Source organism: Salvelinus fontinalis, chromosome 14 (assembly GCF_029448725.1).
Source record: "Salvelinus fontinalis isolate EN_2023a chromosome 14, ASM2944872v1, whole genome shotgun sequence".
Lineage (NCBI taxonomy): Eukaryota > Metazoa > Chordata > Actinopteri > Salmoniformes > Salmonidae > Salvelinus > Salvelinus fontinalis.
In genome coordinates, this window is record NC_074678.1 from 9,202,447 (window position 1) to 9,222,372 (window position 19,926).

The window sequence follows — 19,926 nt, forward strand, 5'->3', positions numbered from 1 at the left end:
AGTTCCTTGCCTCTACAGAAGGTCAAGAGATTATGAATTGCAAATAACCATGAAGAAAGTCAGTGTTTCCTCGTTCCTCTCTCTCTCATGTTTGGGGAAGCATTCGACGTCGACTTACTTTGTTCGAGGAGCTTGGCGAAGGCCTGCTGCTTCTGGTTGGCAGATTCAACATCTTTGGTTACTCGCTGTTTTGTAGCAGTGTCCAGACGATCTACAGGCGGAAGAGAGAGAGGGGAGGGAGATCGATTAACATCTAGCTATCTATTACTACTTATTGTGGGGAGAGACATACTTAAACCACAAGGACTCCTGCTCCTGGTTATTAAGTCTTTAGCTTCATTTTGTACAGGTAAGTCCATCAACAACAACAAAAAGATTGTTATTTGCAATGACTAGCTGTGTTAGCATTAGCATCTAGCTGCTGGTAGCCTTACCTCTGAGGTCTCTGTTGAAGTCGTGTAGTCTCTTGATCTCTGACTCCAGTTTGTTCCTCATGGTTTTCTCCAGGGTCTCTCTCTTGGCCGAGCCCTTCATCAGGGTCTCGTAGGCCTCAGATATCCTCTGGATCTCTACTTCCAGCTGGACGGAAACACAAGAGGAGGATACTGTCAGTCTGAGGGTCTCTAGCTTTAAACACAGCTCATCCCCAACAGGTAGAGGAGGACACTGTCAGTCTGAGGGTCTCTAGCTTAAAACACAGCTCATCCCCAACAGGTAGAGGAGGGTACTGTCAGTCTGAGGGTCTCTAGCTTAAAACACAGCTCATCCCCAACAGGTAGAGGAGGACACTGTCAGTCTGAGGGTCTCTAGCTTTAAACACAGCTCATCCCCAACAAGTAGAAGAGGACACTGTCAGTCTGAGGGTCTCTAGCTTTAAACACAGCTCATCCCCAACAGGTAGAGGAGGGCACTGTCAGTCTGAGGGTCTCTAGCTTTAAACACAGCTCATCCCCAACAGGTAGAGGAGGACACTGTCAGTCTGAGGGTCTCTAGCTTAAAACACAGCTCATCCCCAACAGGTAGAGGAGGACACTGTCAGTCTGAGGGTCTCTAGCTTTAAACACAGCTCATCCCCAACAGCGGTCACATTTTGAGGGGCTTTTTTGGTGGGGGGGGCCAGGCCTCAGATGTGGAAACATAAAAGCCTGACAACTCTGGTCCAAAGTCCCGACAGTGGAAAAGCAGCATTAAAAAAAAGTGCAGGATTTAATTAAAAGCTGACCCTAAAGAGATCCATGGTCTCACGAGACTGTGATGTCATACTGAATGTATGAGACATATAAATTGCTTGTCTGGCCTGCTTGTTGTGTAAGTACTGCAGTGTGCCCTAAGCAAACGACTAACACTCTGCTCTTTAAAGAGAAGTGGGAATCCACATTCCTGACCGAGCGGTTATGAGTCCCACGTGTCTGGGTGTTCATCTCTCCCCGTGGCATTCTGCCAACGTGGAGGAGGAGGAGCAGGATAAGGAGGAAGAGGAAGAGGAGGGGCAGGAGGACAAAGGAGCCAGAGATAAAACAGGAGCACTACTAATGCCTTCAACAGAATGGGTTAATAAGACACTATCAGGTAGCAAGCACATGCATGACAATCCCCACAAGTAGCAAATAAAGTTTTAAGGAATGTGGTCATAAGCTTCCATGTGAAGAGTTTTGTGTGTGGAAGGTAGAGGAGTCTGAATGAAAAGACAGACGGAAGTGTCTTCTCAATGTACTTTCAGATGTGAAAATAACCTGTGTATGAGTCTCTGTCTGTTACTAAAATAACCTGTAAATGATTCTCTGTCTGTTACTAAAATAACCTGTGTATGAGTCTCTGTCTGTTACTAAAATAACCTGTAAATGAGTCTCTGTCTGTTACTAAAATAACCTGTGTATGAGTCTCTGTCTGTTACTAAAATAACCTGTGTATGAGTCTCTGTCTGTTACTAAAATAACCTGTGTATGAGTCTCTGTCTGTTACTAAAATAACCTGTAAATGAGTCTCTGTCTGTTACTAAAATAACCTGTGTATGAGTCTCTGTCTGTTACTAAAATAACCTGTAAATGAGTCTCTGTCTGTTACTAAAATAACCTGTAAATGAGTCTCTGTCTGTTACTAAAATAACCTGTGTATGAGTCTCTGTCTGTTACTAAAATAACCTGTAAATGAGTCTCTGTCTGTTACTAAAATAACCTGTAAATGAGTCTCTGTCTGTTACTAAAATAACCTGTGTATGAGTCTCTGTCTGTTACTAAAATAACCTGTGTATGAGTCTCTGTCTGTTACTAAAATAACCTGTGTATGAGTCTCTGTCTGTTACTAAAATAATCTGTAAATGATTCTCTGTCTGTTACTAGAAATGAATGATTCCAGAATTAACAGAAAAGTCCTTGTGGTCTGACCACGGTGCACATTCCTGCTACAGCACAGCTAGAGGGCTAATCTCACTGATATGCAGCATTGGCAAACACATACACACACACACACAGGTGTATACTTCCCTATCTACCTCTACACCCTCTGTGAGCCAACAGGGCTTAGAAATAAAACCTATTTCATGCTTATCTATTATAATGATACTCATAACTATTACTGTCAATCAACTATGTTACAAGCAGTCAGACTCCTATATGCCGTATGCTGTGACACAGTCATTCAAGGTTACTAATTACGATGACTGTATAAGAACAAGGATTGTGTCCCCAATGGCACCCTATACCTTTTATAGTGCACTACTTTAGACCAGGACCCATAGGGAATAGGGTGCACTACTTTAGACCAGGGCCCATAGGGAAGAGTGTGCACTACTTTAGACCAGGGCCCATAGGGAATAGGGTGCACTACTTTAGACCAGGGCCCATAGGGAATAGGGTGCACTACTTTAGACCAGGCCCCATAGGGTATAGGGTGCACTACTTTAGACCAGGGCCCATAGGGAATAGGGTGCACTACTTTAGACCAGGGCCCATAGGGAATAGGGTGCACTACTTTAGACCAGGCCCCATAGGGAATAGGGTGCACTACTTTAGACCAGGGCCCATAGGGAATAGGGTGCCATTTTGTTCAGGACTCATTGTGCTGTGGTCAAAAGTAGCGCACTACAGTGCCTTGCGAAAGTATTCACTCCCTTGGCATTTTTCCTATTTTGTTGCCTTACAACCTGGAATTAAAATTGATTTTTGGGGGGGGGGTTGTATCATTTGATTTACACAACATGCCTACCACTTTGAAGATGCAAAATATTTTTGATTGTGAAACAAACAAGAATTAAGACAATATTTTTTTGAAAACTTGAACGTGCATAACTATTCACCCCCCCCCCCAAAGTCAATACTTTGTAGAGCCACCTTTTGCAGCAATTACAGCTGCAAGTCTCTTGGAGTGTGTGTTACCACATACACAAAAAATACTTTTTTGGGGGGAATACTTTTGCAAAACACTGTGTATAGGGAATAGGGTGCCATTTTGGACATATCCAAGGAGTCTCCTCTCTCTCACCTTCTGAAGTCTGGCAGCCTTCTCGCTGTACCCCTCCAGCTCTTTCCTCAGTCTCTCATTTTCCCTCAACAGGTCCATCTGGGCACTGTTGTTGTGGGTACTGGGGTTGCTGTGGCTCATGTAGACCTCTGGACCAGAATGGACACTGTGGCGAATCATCTGGGCATGGGCAGGTTCATACCTAAGGTGAATAGAGGAGAGGATGGAGTATACATCTATAATACTTTGAATCATTGAATCAAACTGCATCATCCACGTGGTTATAACCAAGTAGAGTCATTGGGGTGTACTCATCCCATATAGCTAACACAGGGATACCGGTCGTTATTGTAAAAGAGAACGTGTTCTCCATGACTTACCTGGTTAAAGAAAGGCAAAATAAAAATGTATTATAGAAATTGTTTAAATGAACTGCGAACCCATAATCCATATAATGTCATTCATATTGGCTTGTCTTGTGTGTGTGTTCCATTTACCTGTGCTGGGGGTGGAATGGGGGAGGAGGTTCCTGGTGGTATTGTCCGTGTGTCTCCTGTGAGTGGCTGAGCATGTATCCAGGAGGCCTGACCAGGAAGGGGTAGTAGTCCGGGGGAGGTCCCCTCTGATCGGGGTACTGGAGAGACTCTGGTCCCTGGTGGTCAACAGGCCCACAGTGGCCATTGGAAAGCTGTGGGTAACTCTGTGTGGAGCTGAGGGGCAGATTGTCTCTGGATACACATCTTCCACCATTCCTCTCTAGGGAGAGCTGCATGAGCCGTTCACTGAGGGAGCGGGCGTGCTCCCGCTTCAGGTCCCACTGGCCCCCTCCCTGGTGCTCCATCACCTCAAGACCCTGACCACGCTGGGCCCCTACCGAGGCCAGATATTGAGAGTGGGCCTTGGCCTCCTCATAGGTGGGCAGCTCCTCTCCGTGTCTGTGGAGCTGGTAGAGGTGACACACAGAGTCACTCTCACAGTGGTTGTAGTCTCCCTTGTACTCCTGTCCCTGGGGGTCCTGTCTGGTGGACATGTGGATGAACTGGGACTCTTCCTGGGTCAGGCTCTCCAGAGAGGATCGGGGGGATCCGGTACCGCCTCCTCCGCTGCTGTTGCTGCCTCCACGCAGGGCCTGCTGCTGGATGGCCAGGAGGGTACGTGTGTCTGTGGGGTTCCCGTAACGGAGCTGCTCCTGGATAAGACGGTGCAGGACCGTGCCAGAAGACTCCTCAGCAGTTCTCATCTCAGTCAATCAGAGAATAGATATGTGAAGGGCTGTGTTGAACTTGGTGGTTTGGATTATTAGTTAAGGACAGATCTAGAGACAGGAGCAGTAAGATAATTAGTTAAATCAAATACTCTGTAACACAAAGTCTTATAATGCATTATGATGCCGTTATAATTAAACACTATCTAATAGTCATCTCATAATGGCATAATGTCATCAAAAAGCATACACTATATATACAAAAGTATGTGGACACCCCTTTAAATTAGTGGATTTGGCTATTATAGAGACACCCATTGCTGACAGGTGTATAAAGTTGAGGCCACAGCCATGCAATCTCCATAGACCAACATTGGCAGTAGAATGGCCTTACTGAAGAGTTCAGTGACTTTCAACGTGGCATCGTTATAGAATGCCACCTTTCCAACAAATGTCTGCCCTGCTAGAGCTGTAAGTGCTGTTACATTGTGAAGTGGAAAAGTCTAGGAGCAACAACGGCTCAGCCCGCGAAGTGACAGGCCACACGAGCTCACAGAACGGGACAGGCGAGTGCTGAAGCGCATGGTGCGTAAAAACCTTCTGTCCTCGATTGCAACACTCACTACCGAGTTCAAAACTGTCGCTGGAAGCAACGTCAGCACAAGAAATGTTCATTGGGAGCTTCATGAAATGGGTTTCCATGGCCGAGCAGCCACACACAAGCCTAAGATCACCATGCGCAATGTCAAGCGTCGGCTGGAGTGGTGTAAAGCTTGCCTGCCATTGGACTCTGGTAAACAGTGGAAACGCATTCTATGGTGTGATGAATCACACTTTAACATCTGGCAGGAGAACGCTATCTGCCCAAATCCTGATTTTGAATTTTCTTCATATGAAGGAGAAGAGCAACTGTCAGTGCCCGAAAATATTTTGCATTTTATTCGATTATATAATCATAACATTGATTTAAAATATGTTTTTCAGCTGTCGGATGGCAGATGAAGAAGATATTTTCTTCAACGGCCTGCAAGGGAGAGTTTTCACCGAGCTAGCTAACACAGCTAGTTAGCTAGCTAGCTCCTTCAGCTTGCCACCACAACATGCTGACTAAGGTAAGACTTGTTTTGGATATTAAAGCTCATATGTCATGTATGAGTTAAATATAATTTAATTGCCAAAGCTAGCTAGTTAATGTTGCTTGCTAGCTAGCTAGCTAGCTTTGTAGTGAGTGCTGAGTTTCTCTGACAGCAATATAGCTAGAAGTGGCTAGCTAGCTATTTCTAGCTAAAAAATAATCATATTTGTCGCTGCAGAGAATTGTTCTGGTCTGGAGACTCAACTCCCTATGGACAGACCCCAGCAAATGTAAGTTACTGTTTTGTATCATTTAGCTAGCTAGTTCCTAAACATTAACCCCTTATTCGTAATCTTATAATTGTTTCACTGACTTTCTGTCTCTGCATTATTCACAGGTTAACTGTCAAGTTGTGAGTCTGAAAATGGCCACTGGAGGTTAAGGAATCTGCATTGTAAGTATCAATTTGATGTTCATGAACATTTGTCACAATCTGATTAAGTCTGGCTAACTAATGTGTTCGGGCTAATCCCTAATTCTTTTATTCTAACCTAATTCTTCTAATTTACCACATTAATTCACCTAACCCGGAACGTTAATTCACCTAACCTGCCAATTTAGTTATCATAACTTGTAATTGACCTAACCTGCAACTGGTTCCGACTGAAACGTTGCTAACAGTGGAGCCTAACCAAGTCAGGTAACCCGCTCTCATCGGGTAGTCAAACATTAACAATTCATTTTTTTAAATCTTGTGTGGACCCCCCCCCCCCCCCCCACCCCACCCCCGCTGAGTTTCTGTCTCATGGTAACTGTTGACTTGTTTAAAGATCTTATTTTCAAATAGAGTTGATAAGTGCACAGAGGTCATTTGTACATTATATTTTGTTTTTCAGATTTGACCTTCCAGTGACATTCTGAGCTCAAAAATGGAAGCAATCCATTTTTTTTTTTGTGTTAATTCTTTGTGGGTTTTTTCTATTGCATTTAATTACATTTCTTACACGTATATCACCATACATTATGAACTATGTATTACTCATATATAAAAAAAACTTTTTTATTATTATTCATATATAAATATATTAACCATAAATAGTCATGCATACTGTTAAATATATATATATTTTTAAATACATGTAAATATATGAATAGCACATGTATGTAAAATGCATACTACCACATATGGATAAGCAATACACGTAAATATATGTACACGTCAAAAATATTAAAACATATTTTTTTTAAAACACCAAAATTAAACATGTAAATATATTTATTGATATATATGTGACATAGACATATATTTAGATTTGTATTTCAAATATTGTTACATATATTCCATATTTGTATTTGAAATATATGTCAATATATTAGGCTTTGGTACGGTATGGGTAATTCTAAATTGCGTTTAGGGTAGCATAAATGCAAGCATACCATATGCTCTGAATAGCACGGGCTTATATTAGCAGGTCATGCCATACGTCACTATATATCATTTTTGAAAAGCCCATAAGCAGAAGTATTGTAGTTAAGGGACGGTTTATTTGTGGGGTGATTGGATATTATTATATTGTGTCAGTTATTTCCTGCTGCCAAGCGTTGCAGATTCCAATCAATTGTCTAATCACTATTTCCCCCCCCCCCCCCCCCCCTCGTATCCTGAGTATACTACGTTTCCTCTGAGAGAGTGCACTGCTTACGGTGTGCGTCTCTGAGCAGCTTTCACAACAGACTGAGCCGGGAGAGAGAGAAAGCGCTGCTCATAAATAACCGAGGGCCGATTGTTTCTCGGAGACTGGAATGGTTGGAATGCGGGAGGCTCGGAGTCCCTCAGAGATCAGAACCGTAGAGCGCCACAGCGAGACAAGGGGGCAGGGCGAGTCGAGTCGGCACTGCAGAGCAGAGCAGCATCATGCACATAGCAGAGAGACAGCTGCTAGTCGCCTGCCTGTGTAATGTAATCGTTTCGTTGTTGTTAGCAGTTGGGGAGATGAAGTAATTAGCTATAGCATGCTGTGACTAGAAAGAGAAAATTGGGGCACTATTGTGAAGCATAGCATTAGTTTTAAATGGACTTTAATTTTTCACAACATTATGAAGTCCTCATATAGTATACCATACACAATTCTATCGTGAAATATTCTATCGTGAAATATTCTATCAAGAAATATTCTACCATGATTTTACCCATTGTTTTATTTTCCTTGTGGAAAATGTAATCCAAGCAATCCCTATGACACATAGTGACAACTACTGATGTAACAAAGGGCTTTATAAAATACATTTGACTGACTGGATAATATACCATGCATGGCAATTGTACGTTTGGATCAAATACAGTCCTTACTACCTACCTGCAATTCAGACAAAAGTTTCTGTGCTAAATCCCCACAAATACCATTAACGTAGTAGCATATACTAGACATGGTAGCTGGAGACAAGCAACAGTCTTCATTTAAAGTGAAGCGTCATTGATTGTTATTTTTATTTTTTTTAAGGCCTTTTATTTGCATGTGCCTGGTAAATATTTAAGCTGAGGCCCGTGCCGGGTAATTGTGGAGTCTATGTCTGTGTGGACATGGTGGAGTGTGTGTGTGTGTGTGTGTGTGTGTGTGTATGCCTGTGAGGGGTGTGTGCCAGCCGGGTGTGTGAGGCCCGCTGCCTGCCAGCTGTCTGGGGGTGAAAACCCTGTCCCCTCCCTAATCAGGGTTAGCTCTCAGAGAAGAGATGCATTGTTCTCCTCACAGCAGACATGACCAAGAGGAGAGGAGGGGAGGAGGAGACAGCCCTGCCATCTGCTGTATGGGAGCACCTTCATCACCACAAATGGCAGCCTATTCCCTATTTAGTGCACTAAGTTTGACCAGGATCCATGGCTCCGGTCAAAAGTAGTGTACTATATAGGGAATAGGGTATATAGGGAATAGGGTGCCATTTGGGATGTTGGCCAGGACTAACCAACACCAACCCCCTGGTCCTTGCTGTCCTGCATTCTTCACACACATGCTGCAAAGGGGGAAGCTGCCTAGGCCCTAAGATCAGCTAGCATGGCTGAGAGGGGGATGCTGGCCAGGCCCTAAGATCAGCTAGCATGGCTGAGAGGGGATGCTGGCCAGGCCCTAAGATCAGCTAGCATGGCTGAGAGGGGGATGCTGGCCAGGCCCTAAGATCAGCTAGCATGGCTGAGAGGGGGATGCTGGCCAGGCCCTAAGATCAGCTAGCATGGCTGAGAGGGGGATGCTGGCCAGGCCCTAAGATCAGCTAGCATGGCAGAGAGGGGGATGCTGGCCAGGCCCTAAGATCAGCTAGCATGGCTGAGAGGGGGAAGCTGCCTAGGCCCTAAGATCAGCTAGCATGGCTGAGAGGGGGATGCTGGCCAGGCCCTAAGATCAGCTAGCATGGCTGAGAGGGGGATGCTGGCCAGGCCCTAAGATCAGCTAGCATGGCTGAGAGGGGGATGCTGGCCAGGCCCTAAGATCAGCTAGCATGGCTGAGAGGGGGATGCTGGCCAGGCCCTACGATCAGCTAGCATGGCTGAGGGGGGGATGCTGGCCAGGCCCTAAGATCAGCTAGCATGGCTGAGAGGGGGAAGTTGCCTAGGCCCTAAGATCAGCTAGCATGGCTGAGAGGGGGATGCTGGCCAGGCCCTAAGATCAGCAAGCATGGCTGAGAGGGGGCTGCTGGCCAGGCACTAAGATCTTCTGGCCTGGCTGAGAGGGGGATGCTGCCTAGGCCCTAGGATCAGCTAGCCTGGCTGAGAGGGGGATGCTGCCTAGGCCTTAGGATCAGCTGGCCTGGCTGAGAGGGGGATGCTGCCTAGGCCCTAGGATCAGCTGGCCTGGCTGAGAGGGGGATGCTGCCTAGGCCTTAGGATCAGCTGGCCTGGCTGAGAGGGGGATGCTGCCTAGGCCCTAGGATCAGCTGGCCTGGCTGAGAGGGGGATGCTGCCGAGGCCTTAGGATCAGCTGGCCTGGCTGAGAGGGGGATGCTGCCGAGGCCTTAGGATCAGCTGGCCTGGCTGAGAGGGGGATGCTGCCTAGGCCTTAGGATCACCTGGCCTGGCTGAGAGGGTGATGCTGCCGAGGCCTTAGGATCAGCTGGCCTGGCTGAGAGGGGGATGCTGCCTAGGCCTTAGGATCAGCTGGCCTGGCTGAGAGGGGGATGCTGCCTAGGCCCTAGGATCAGCTGGCCTGGCTGAGAGGGGGATGCTGCCTAGGCCTTAGGATCAGCTGGCCTGGCTGAGAGGGGGATGCTGCCTAGGCCCTAGGATCAGCTGGCCTGGCTGAGAGGGGGATGCTGCCTAGGCCCTAGGATCAGCTGGCCTGGCTGAGAGGGGGATGCTGCCTAGGCCTTAGGATCAGCTGGCCTGGCTGAGAGAGGATGGCTAGTGGCTACATGCTGACAAAGGTTGGAAGGGACTTTTTTTTGCCAGGTTTCTTCTTTAGGTTCAATGAATTGGCTTCCTATTTCGCAACAAAGCATCCTTCACTCATGCTGCCAAACATACCCTTGTAAAACTGACCATCCTACCGATCCTTGACTTCGGCGATGTCATTTACAAAATAGACTCCAATACCCTACTCAATAAATTGGATGGAGTCTATCACAGTGCCATCCGTTTTGTCACCAAAGCCCCATATACTACCCACCACTGCGACCTGTATGCTCTCGTTGACTGGCCCTCGCTTCATACTCGTCGCCAAACCCACTGGCTCCAGGTCATGTACAAGACCCTGCTAGGTAAAGTCCCCCCTTAGCTCGCTGGTCACCATAGCAGCACCCACCTGTAGCACGCGCTCCAGCAGGTATATCTCTCTGGTCACCCCCAAAACCAATTCTTCCTTTGGCCGCCTCTCCTTCCAGTTCTCTGCTGCCAATGACTGGAACGAACTACAAAAATCTCTGAAACTGGAGACACTTATCTCCCTCACTAGCTTTAAGCACCAGCTGTCAGAGCAGCTCGTAGATTACTGCACCTGTACATAGCCCATCTATAATTTAGCCCAAACAACTACCTCTTTACCTACTGTATTTATTTATTTAGCTTCTTTGCACCCCATTATTTCTATCTCTACTTTGCAGATTCTTCCACTGCAAATCTACCATTCCAGTGTTTTACTTGCTATATTGTATTTACTTCGACACCATGGTCTTTTTTTTGCCTTTACCTCCCTTATCTCACCTCATTTGCTCACATTGTATATAGACTTATTTCTTTCTACTGTATTATTGACTGTATGTTTGTTTTACTCCATGTGTAACTCTGTGTTGTTGTATGTGTCGAACTGCTTTGCTTTATCTTGGCCAGGTCGCAGTTGTAAATGAGAACTTGTTCTCAACTTGCCTACCCGGTGAAACAAAAAGGTTAAATCAATAAAAGGTTCAGGTTCTTGTATTTGTGTCTGTAAAACAAGCCTCAACTTGCCGACTCTGTCAAAAGGACACGGACCCTTGTCTTGTCTTGAAACGCCCACATTTCACCATCTCATAGTCAAATGACCTCCTGGTCATTTGCATGTCAGTTGAGGGCCAACTGTCACAACTTACATTCTTCCAGCCAGGTCCTTGTAACTGTCGGTTAGGCCTATCCCACAGCCAGGTGCTTGTAACTATCAGTTAGGCCTATCCCACAGCAAACTTACTAACCTACACCTTAATTAGGCTAAACACGATTTTCGCATAGAGCTAGTACAATCTAGTTTTAGAAGACAGTTTTTTGATAACTAGGGTCATGTGATGGAAAGTCGATAGACGTAGAAGAGTCGTAGAACAACCTAGAACATTTACAGTGAAGTGGAAATAAACTGTCTGTACAAAACATTAGGAACACCTGTTCTGTCCATGAAAAAAGACCGAACAGGTGAAATCTATGATCTCTTATTGATGTCACTTGTTAGATCCACTCGGTGAAGCTGGTTGAGAGAATGCCAAGAGTGTGCAAAGCTGTCCTCAAGGCAAAGGGTGGCTACTTTGAAGAATATAAAATATAAAACTTATTTTGATTTGTTTAACACTTTTAACACGTATCACTATACATACTGGTATACCTGTAGATGATAACTATACATACTGGTATATCTGTATCACTATACATACTGGTATATCTGTATCACTATACATACTGGTATACCTGTAGATGATAACTATACATACTGGTATATCTGTATCACTATACATACTGGTATATCTGTAGATGGTAACACTATACATACTGGTATATCTGTAGATGGTAATACTATACATACTGGTATATCTGTAGATGGTAACACTATACATACTGGTATATCTGTATCACTATACATACTGGTATATCTGTAGATGGTAACACTATACATACTGGTATATCTGTAGATGGTAACACTATACATACTGGTATATCTGTAGATGGTAATACTATACATACTGGTATATCTGTAGATGGTAATACTATACATACTGGTATATCTGTAGATGGTAACACTATACATACTGGTATATCTGTAGATGATAACTATACATACTGGTATATCTGTAGATGGTAATACTATACATACTGGTATATCTGTAGATGGTAACACTATACATACTGGTATATCTGTAGATGGTAATACTATACATACTGGTATATCTGTATCACTATACATACTGGTATATCTGTAGATGGTAATACTATACATACTAGTATATCTTTAATACTATACATACTGGTATATCTGTAGATGGTAACACTATACATACTGGTATATCTGTAGATGGTAATACTATACATACTGGTATATCTGTAGATGGTAACACTATACATACTGGTATATCTGTAGATGGTAATACTATACATACTGGTATATCTGTAGATGGTAATACTATACATACTGGTATATCTGTAGATGGTAATACTATACATACTAGTATATCTTTAATACTATACATACCGGTATATCTGTAGATGGTAATACTATACATACTGGTATATCTGTAGATGGTAATACTATACATACTGGTATATCTGTAGATGGTAATACTATACATACTGGTATATCTGTAGATGGTAATACTATACATACTGGTATATCTGTAGATTGTAACACTATACATACTGGTATATCTGTAGATGGTAACACTATACATACTGGTATATCTGTAGATTGTAACTATACATACTGGTATATCTGTATCACTATACATACTGGTATATCTGTAGATGGTAACTATACATACTAGTATATCATTAATACTATACATACCGGTATATCTGTAGATGGTAATACTATACATACTGGTATATCTGTAGATGGTAATACTATACATACTAGTATATCTGTAGATGGTAATACTATACATACTGGTATATCTGTATCACTATACATACTGGTATATCTGTAGATGGTAACACTATACATACTGGTATATCTGTAGATGATAACTATACATACTGGTATATCTGTATCACTATACATACTGGTATATCTGTAGATGGTAATACTATACATACTAGTATATCTTTAATACTATACATACCGGTATATCTGTAGATGGTAATACTATACATACTGGTATATCTGTAGATGGTAATACTATACATACTGGTATATCTGTAGATGGTAATACTATACATACTGGTATATCTGTAGATGATAACTATACATACTGGTATATCTGTATCACTATACATACTGGTATATCTGTAGATTGTAACACTATACATACTGGTATATCTGTAGATGGTAATACTATACATACTGGTATATCTGTAGATGGTAATACTATACATACTGGTATATCTGTAGATTGTAACACTATACATACTGGTATATCTGTAGATGGTAACTATACATACTAGTATATCGTTAATACTATACATACCGGTATATCTGTAGATGGTAATACTATACATACTGGTATATCTGTAGATGGTAATACTATACATACTAGTATATCTGTAGATGGTAATACTATACATACTAGTATATCTGTAGATGGTAATACTATACATACTAGTATATCTGTAGATGGTAATACTATACATACTGGTATATCTGTAGATGGTAATACTATACATACTGGTAAATCTGTAGATGGTAATACTATACATACTGGTATATCTGTAGATGGTAATACTGTACATACTGGTATATCTGTAGATGGTAATACTATACATACTAGTATCCCATAAGCTAGATTGTGTTATCAGCACATATTCTGGGAGTGGAAATGAAATGAGGAACAGTAAAGTCCTATAAACACATCCATCTGCCTAGAAAACTTCCCCGACAGAGAAATGGACTTTGTCACCAAAAAACGAATGTGTGAAACGTTTGTGTGAAACACACATTCAACACAATTCAATCCCCCCTCATTTGTTTTGAACTGTGAAGCACACAGATATATTGTATATTAGATGTGTAGCTAGAAGCAGACAGACGTACAGGCCATTAGAACAACCTGTGAATAGACAGGCTGGCATTACATGTGAAGTGGGCAAGTCATCAGAGTTAGGGTTGTGCCAATGTGATTGTAACCGATCAATTCAGAAACAAAACTGATTTCCCCCCACGGAACAATTTCCTGATTTCCCCCATTGAATATGGGGATCAATATTTCTGGTCTTCCTTCCTGAATTGACTGAAAATGTACTCCGATAAGATCCTTGAAGACGTACGAACTACCTGGACAGGCCATTCGAAACCATCAGAACCTTTTAATGGGTCATTCGGCCTGGCTTGACTGGGCCCGCAGCAGCACAATGCAGCCTATAAGCAGTGGGTGTGGCCGGCCCTGTGATGGGAGGCTCTCCATTCCCTTTGTTTCCCTGCTAAAGGAGGAAATGGCCACATTCTTCATATTAGCATATCCATGGGGGCTGCCCCCCCCCTAGCTGCTGCTGCTGTGGCTGAGAGGTGGGGAAAGCAAAGTGTAGAATGCAGGGGCCGGGGCCAGTCCCAGGGCAACAGCACCTTTACATCTGAATAATTTAGCAACGTTTTATCCAGAGCAATTAGGGATTAAGTGCCTTGCTCAAGGACAGATGGACAGATTTTTCAACTAGTCTGCTCAGGGATTTGAACCGGCAACCTTTCAGTTACTGGCCCAACACGTTTATTTTTGTTGTATTTTCTCCCTAATTTCGTGGTATCCAATTGGTAGTTACAGTCTTGTCTCATTGCTGCAACTCCCGTATGGACTCGGGAGAGGCGAAGGTCGAGAGCCATGCGTCCTCCGAAACACAACCCAACCCAGCCGCACTGCTTCTTGACACAATACCCATCCAACCCGGAAGCCAGCCGCACCAATGTGTCGGAGGAAACACCGTACACCTGGCGACCGTGTCAGCGTGCATTGCGCCCGGCCCGCCACAGGAGTCGCTAGTGCGCGATGAGACAAGGATATCCCTGCCAGCCAAACCCTCCCCTAACCCGGACGACGCTGGGCCAATTGTGTGCCGCCCCATGGGTCTCCTGGTCGTGGGGCCCAACACTCTTAACTGCTAGGATACCTGCCACACATTCACAACATTGTGGGAGGTAACCCATCTGTCTAGAGAAAGTACCGGCTCGTAGTCGCTGATATTTTCCATTTAAATTGGTATTTTTTTCTTGATGAACAATAGGGCTGCATGCGTGTTCTTATCCATAAACACCAATGCTTTCTATAGGGACAGTAATGTACAGGTGTTTAAATAGATCCAGAAGTGGATTAAGGAGTTAGGTAACAGCACTATGGAGTCCCACAGTTCTACAACAGCGCATAAGGAAGGAGTGGAGTATATTTTGGAACATCCATACGAAGACATTAGCTGTTTTTTTTGATACAATGTTTTGTGACGGAATAAACAACAGCTATCCACATTAGTTTGTCAAAGACCATGTGGTAATTCACGCCACTGAAAAGGTATCACCTAAAAAAGGCAAATAATAATCCATAAAAACAATAATCAATTGCTTTTTCTCTCTCTAACCCCCCCCCCCCCCCCAGATTGTTGTCATTTCTGGCACATTAAGACGCTGAATAGAGAAACAGCTCATTGTTACTTGTTGCATGGGACACACTCAGAAACGGCTCTAAACAAATACCAGCCCGCTATGAGGATTATGTCGAAGAGTTGGAGATAAACAACAGTTACTCAAGTATGTCTGTGTTGTAACAGCTAGCAGCACAACTGAGCTGAGTTCTACAGTTGTAGAATTGTACAGCACCTGCTGTCTGCAATGCCGACTCAGGGCATTCCACACTCAACCATCAAGTTCAAACAAGCCCTTCAAAGAAAATAAAATACTTTCTCCTGTCTGGTATAACATTTACCCATGGGGCAAGGATACACATTTACACTGAGGGCCATGTTCTCCTTTACAGACTACAGCTCCAAGATGCACTGGGCTTGTAGCATCAGGCCTGTCCTCAACGGTCTCACCCAGAACCATCATCTCTGTCCTCAACGGTCTCACCCAGAACCATCAGGCCTGTCCTCAACTGTCTCACCCAGAAACATCAGGTCTGTCCTCAACGGTCTCACCCAGAACCACCAGGCCTGTCCTCAACGGTTTCACCCAGAACCATCAGGCCTGTCCTCAACGGTTTCACCCAGAACCATCAGGCCTGTCCTCAACGGTCTCACCCAGAACCATCAGGTCTGTCTTCAACGGTCTCACCCAGAACCATCAGGCCTGTCCTCAACGGTCTCACCCAGAACCATCAGGTCTGTCCTCAACTGTCTCACCCAGAACCACCAGGCCTGTCCTCAACGGTCTCACCCAGAACCACCAGGCCTGTCCTCAACGGTCTCACCCAGAACCATCATCTCTGTCCTCAACTATCTCACCCAGAACCATCAGGTCTGTCCTCGACGGTCTCACCCAGAACCATCAGGTCTGTCCTCAACGGTCTCACCCAGAACCATCAGGCCTGTCCTCAACGGTCTCACCCAGAACCATCAGGCCTGTCCTTAACGGTCTCACCCAGAACCATCAGGTCTGTCCTCAACGGTCTCACCCAGAACCAGGATACCTATTCCATAATAGTCCATTACTTTTGAACAGAGCCCATAGGGAACAGGGTGCACTGCATAGGGAACAGGGTGCACTGCATAGGGAATAGGGTGCACTGCATAGGGAACAGGGTGCACTGCATAGGGAACGGGGTGCACTGCATAGGGAACAGGGTGCACTGCATAGGGAACAGGGTGCACTGCATAGGGAACAGGGTGCACTGCATAGGGAACAGGGTGCACTGCATAGGGAATAGGGTGCACTGCATAGGGAATAGGAATAGGGTTCCATTTGGGATGCATTCTTTGTTAAGGATCCCCCCACCAGCCAGGTGTACTGCCCGTCCATCTAGCCAGCCAGGTGTCCAGGTTTACTGCCCGTCCATCTAGTCAGCCAGGTGTCCAGGTGTACTGCCCGTCCATCTAGTCAGCCAGGTGTCCAGGTGTACTGCCCGTCCATCTAGCCAGGTGTCCAGGTGTACTGCCCGTCCATCTAGCCAGCCAGGTGTCCAGGTTTACTGCCCGTCCATCTAGCCAGCCAGGTGTCCAGGTGTACTGCCCGTCCATCTAGTCAGCCAGGTGTCCAGGTGTACTGCCCGTCCATCTAGCCAGCCAGGTGTCCAGGTTTACTGCCCGTCCATCTAGTCAGCCAGTTGTCCAGGTGTACTGCCCGTCAAATCTAGTCAGCCAGGTGTACTGGCCGTCCATCTAGTCAGCCAGGTGTCCAGGTGTACTGCCCGTCCATCTAGCCAGCCAGGAGTCCAGGTTTACTGCCCGTCCATCTAGTCAGCCAGTTGTCCAGGTGTACTGCCCGTCCATCTAGTCAGCCAGGTGTACTGGCCGTCCATCTAGTCAGCCAGGTGTCCAGGTGTACTGCCCGTCCATCTAGCCAGCCAGGAGTCCAGGTTTACTGCCCGTCCATCTAGTCAGCCAGTTGTCCAGGTGTACTGCCCGTCCATCTAGTCAGCCAGGTGTACTGGCCGTCCATCTAGTCAGCCAGTTGTCAGGTGTACTGCCTGTCCATCTAGCCAGCCAGGTGTACTGCCTGTCCATCTAGCCAGCCAGGTGTCCAGGTGTACTACCTGTCCATCTAGCCAGCCAGGTGTCCAGGTGTACTGCCCGTCCATCTAGCCAGCCAGGTGTACTGCCTGTCCATCTAGCCAGCCAGGTGTCCAGGTGTACTGCCTGTCCATCTAGCCAGCCAGGTGTCCAGGTGTACTGCCCGTCCATCTAGACAGCCAGGTGTCCAGGTGTACTGCCTGTCCATCTAGCCAGCCAGGTGTCCAGGTGTACTGCCCGTCCATCTAGCCAGCCAGGTGTACTGCCCGTCCATCTAGCCAGCCAGGTGTACTGCCTGTCCATCTAGCCAGCCAGGTGTCCAGGTGTACTGCCTGTCCATCTAGCCAGCCAGGTGTACTGCCCGTCCATCTAGCCAGCCAGGTGTCCAGGTGTACTGCCTGTCCATCTAGCCAGCCAGGTGTCCAGGTGTACTGCCTATCCATCTAGCCAGGTGTCCAGGTGTACTACCCGTCCATCTAGCCAGCCAGGTGTCCAGGTGTACTGCCCGTCCATCTAGCCAGCCAGGTGTCCAGGTGTACTGCCCGTCCATCTAGCCAGCCAGGTGTCCAGGTGTACTGTCTGTCCATCTAGCCAGCCAGGTGTCCAGGTGTACTGCCCGTCCATCTAGCCAGCCAGGTGTCCAGGTGTACTGCCTATCCATCTAGCCAGCCAGGTGTCCAGGTGTACTGCCCGTCCATCTAGCCAGCCAGGTGTCCAGGTGTACTGCCTGTCCATCTAGCCAGCCAGGTGTCCAGGTGTACTGCCTATCCATCTAGCCAGCCAGGTGTCCAGGTGTACTGCCTGTCCATCTAGTCAGCCAGGTGTCCAGGTGTACTGCCCGTCCATCTAGCCAGCCAGGTGTCCAGGTGTACTGCCTGTCCATCTAGCCAGGTGTCCAGGTGTACTGCCTATCCGTCTAGCCAGCCAGGTGTACTGCCTGTCCATCTAGCCAGCCAGGTGTACTGCCTGTCCATCTAGCCAGCCAGGTGTCCAGGTGTACTGCCTATCCATCTAGCCAGCCAGGTGTACTGCCTATCCATCTAGCCAGCCAGGTGTCCAGGTGTACTGCCTGTCCATCTAGCCAGCCAGGTGTCCAGGTGTACTGCCTGTCCATCTAGCCAGCCAGGTGTACTGCCTATCCATCTAGCCAGCCAGGTGTCCAGGTGTACTGCCTGTCCATCTAGCCAGCCAGGTGTCCAGGTGTACTGCCTATCCATCTAGCCAGCCAGGTGTACTGCCTGTCCATCTAGCCAGCCAGGTATCCAGGTGTACTGCCTATCCATCTAGCCAGCCAGGTGTCCAGGTGTACTGCCTATCCATATAGCCAGCCAGGTGTCCAGGTGTACTGCCTATCCATCTAGCCAGCCAGGTGTCCAGGTGTACTGCCTATCCATCTAGCCAGGTGTCCAGGTGAACTGCCTGTCCATCTAGCCAGCCAGGTGTCCAGGTGTACTGCCCGTCCATCTAGCCAGCCAGGTGTCCAGGTATCCTGCCTGTCCATCTAGCCAGCCAGGTGTCCAGGTGTACTGCCCGTCCATCTAGCCAGCCAGGTGTACTGTCTATCCATCTAGCCAGCCAGGTGTACTGCCCGTCCATCAAGCCAGCCAGGTGTACTGCCTATCCATCTAGCCAGCCAGGTGTACTGCCTATCCATCTAGCCAGCCAGTTGTCCAGGTGTACTGCCCATCCATCTAGCCAGCCAGGTGTCCAGGTGTACTGCATGTCCATCTAGACAGCCAGGTGTACTGCCTGTCCATCTAGCCAGCCAGGTGTACTGCCCGTCCATCTAGCCAGCCAGGTGTCCAGGTGTACTGCCCGTCCATCTAGCCAGCCAGGTGTACTGCCTGTCCATCTAGCCAGCCAGGTGTCCAGGTGTACTGCCTGTCCATCTAGCCAGCCAGGTGTCCAGGTGTACTGCCTATCCATCTAGCCAGGTGTCCAGGTGTACTGCCTGTCCATCTAGCCAGCCAGGTGTCCAGGTGTACTGCCTATCCATCTAGCCAGGTGTCCAGGTGTACTGCCTGTCCATCTAGCCAGCCAGTTGTCCAGGTGTACTGCCCGTCCATCTAGCCAGCCAGGTGTCCAGGTGTACTGCATGTCCATCTAGACAGCCAGGTGTACTGCCTGTCCATCTAGCCAGCCAGGTGTACTGCCTGTCAATCTTGCCAG

At 46.3% G+C, this 19,926-nt stretch overlaps 1 protein-coding gene across 1 annotated transcript in view; it reads right to left on the reverse strand.

The window, feature by feature from the left end:
* Nucleotides 1-5,801, reverse strand: part of LOC129869466 (angiomotin-like 2a) — a 12,504-nt gene extending 6,703 nt beyond the window's left edge. Inside the window, exons 1-4 of the mRNA XM_055943916.1 lie at nt 3,957-5,801; nt 3,481-3,661; nt 435-579; nt 119-211 (exon numbers count right to left, since the gene is read on the reverse strand). Coding sequence (XP_055799891.1) covers nt 119-211; nt 435-579; nt 3,481-3,661; nt 3,957-4,699 — 1,162 coding nt within the window. The 5' untranslated portion in view covers nt 4,700-5,801. The remainder of the gene's footprint in view (nt 1-118; nt 212-434; nt 580-3,480; nt 3,662-3,956) is intronic.
* Nucleotides 5,802-19,926: the final 14,125 nt, after the last annotated feature.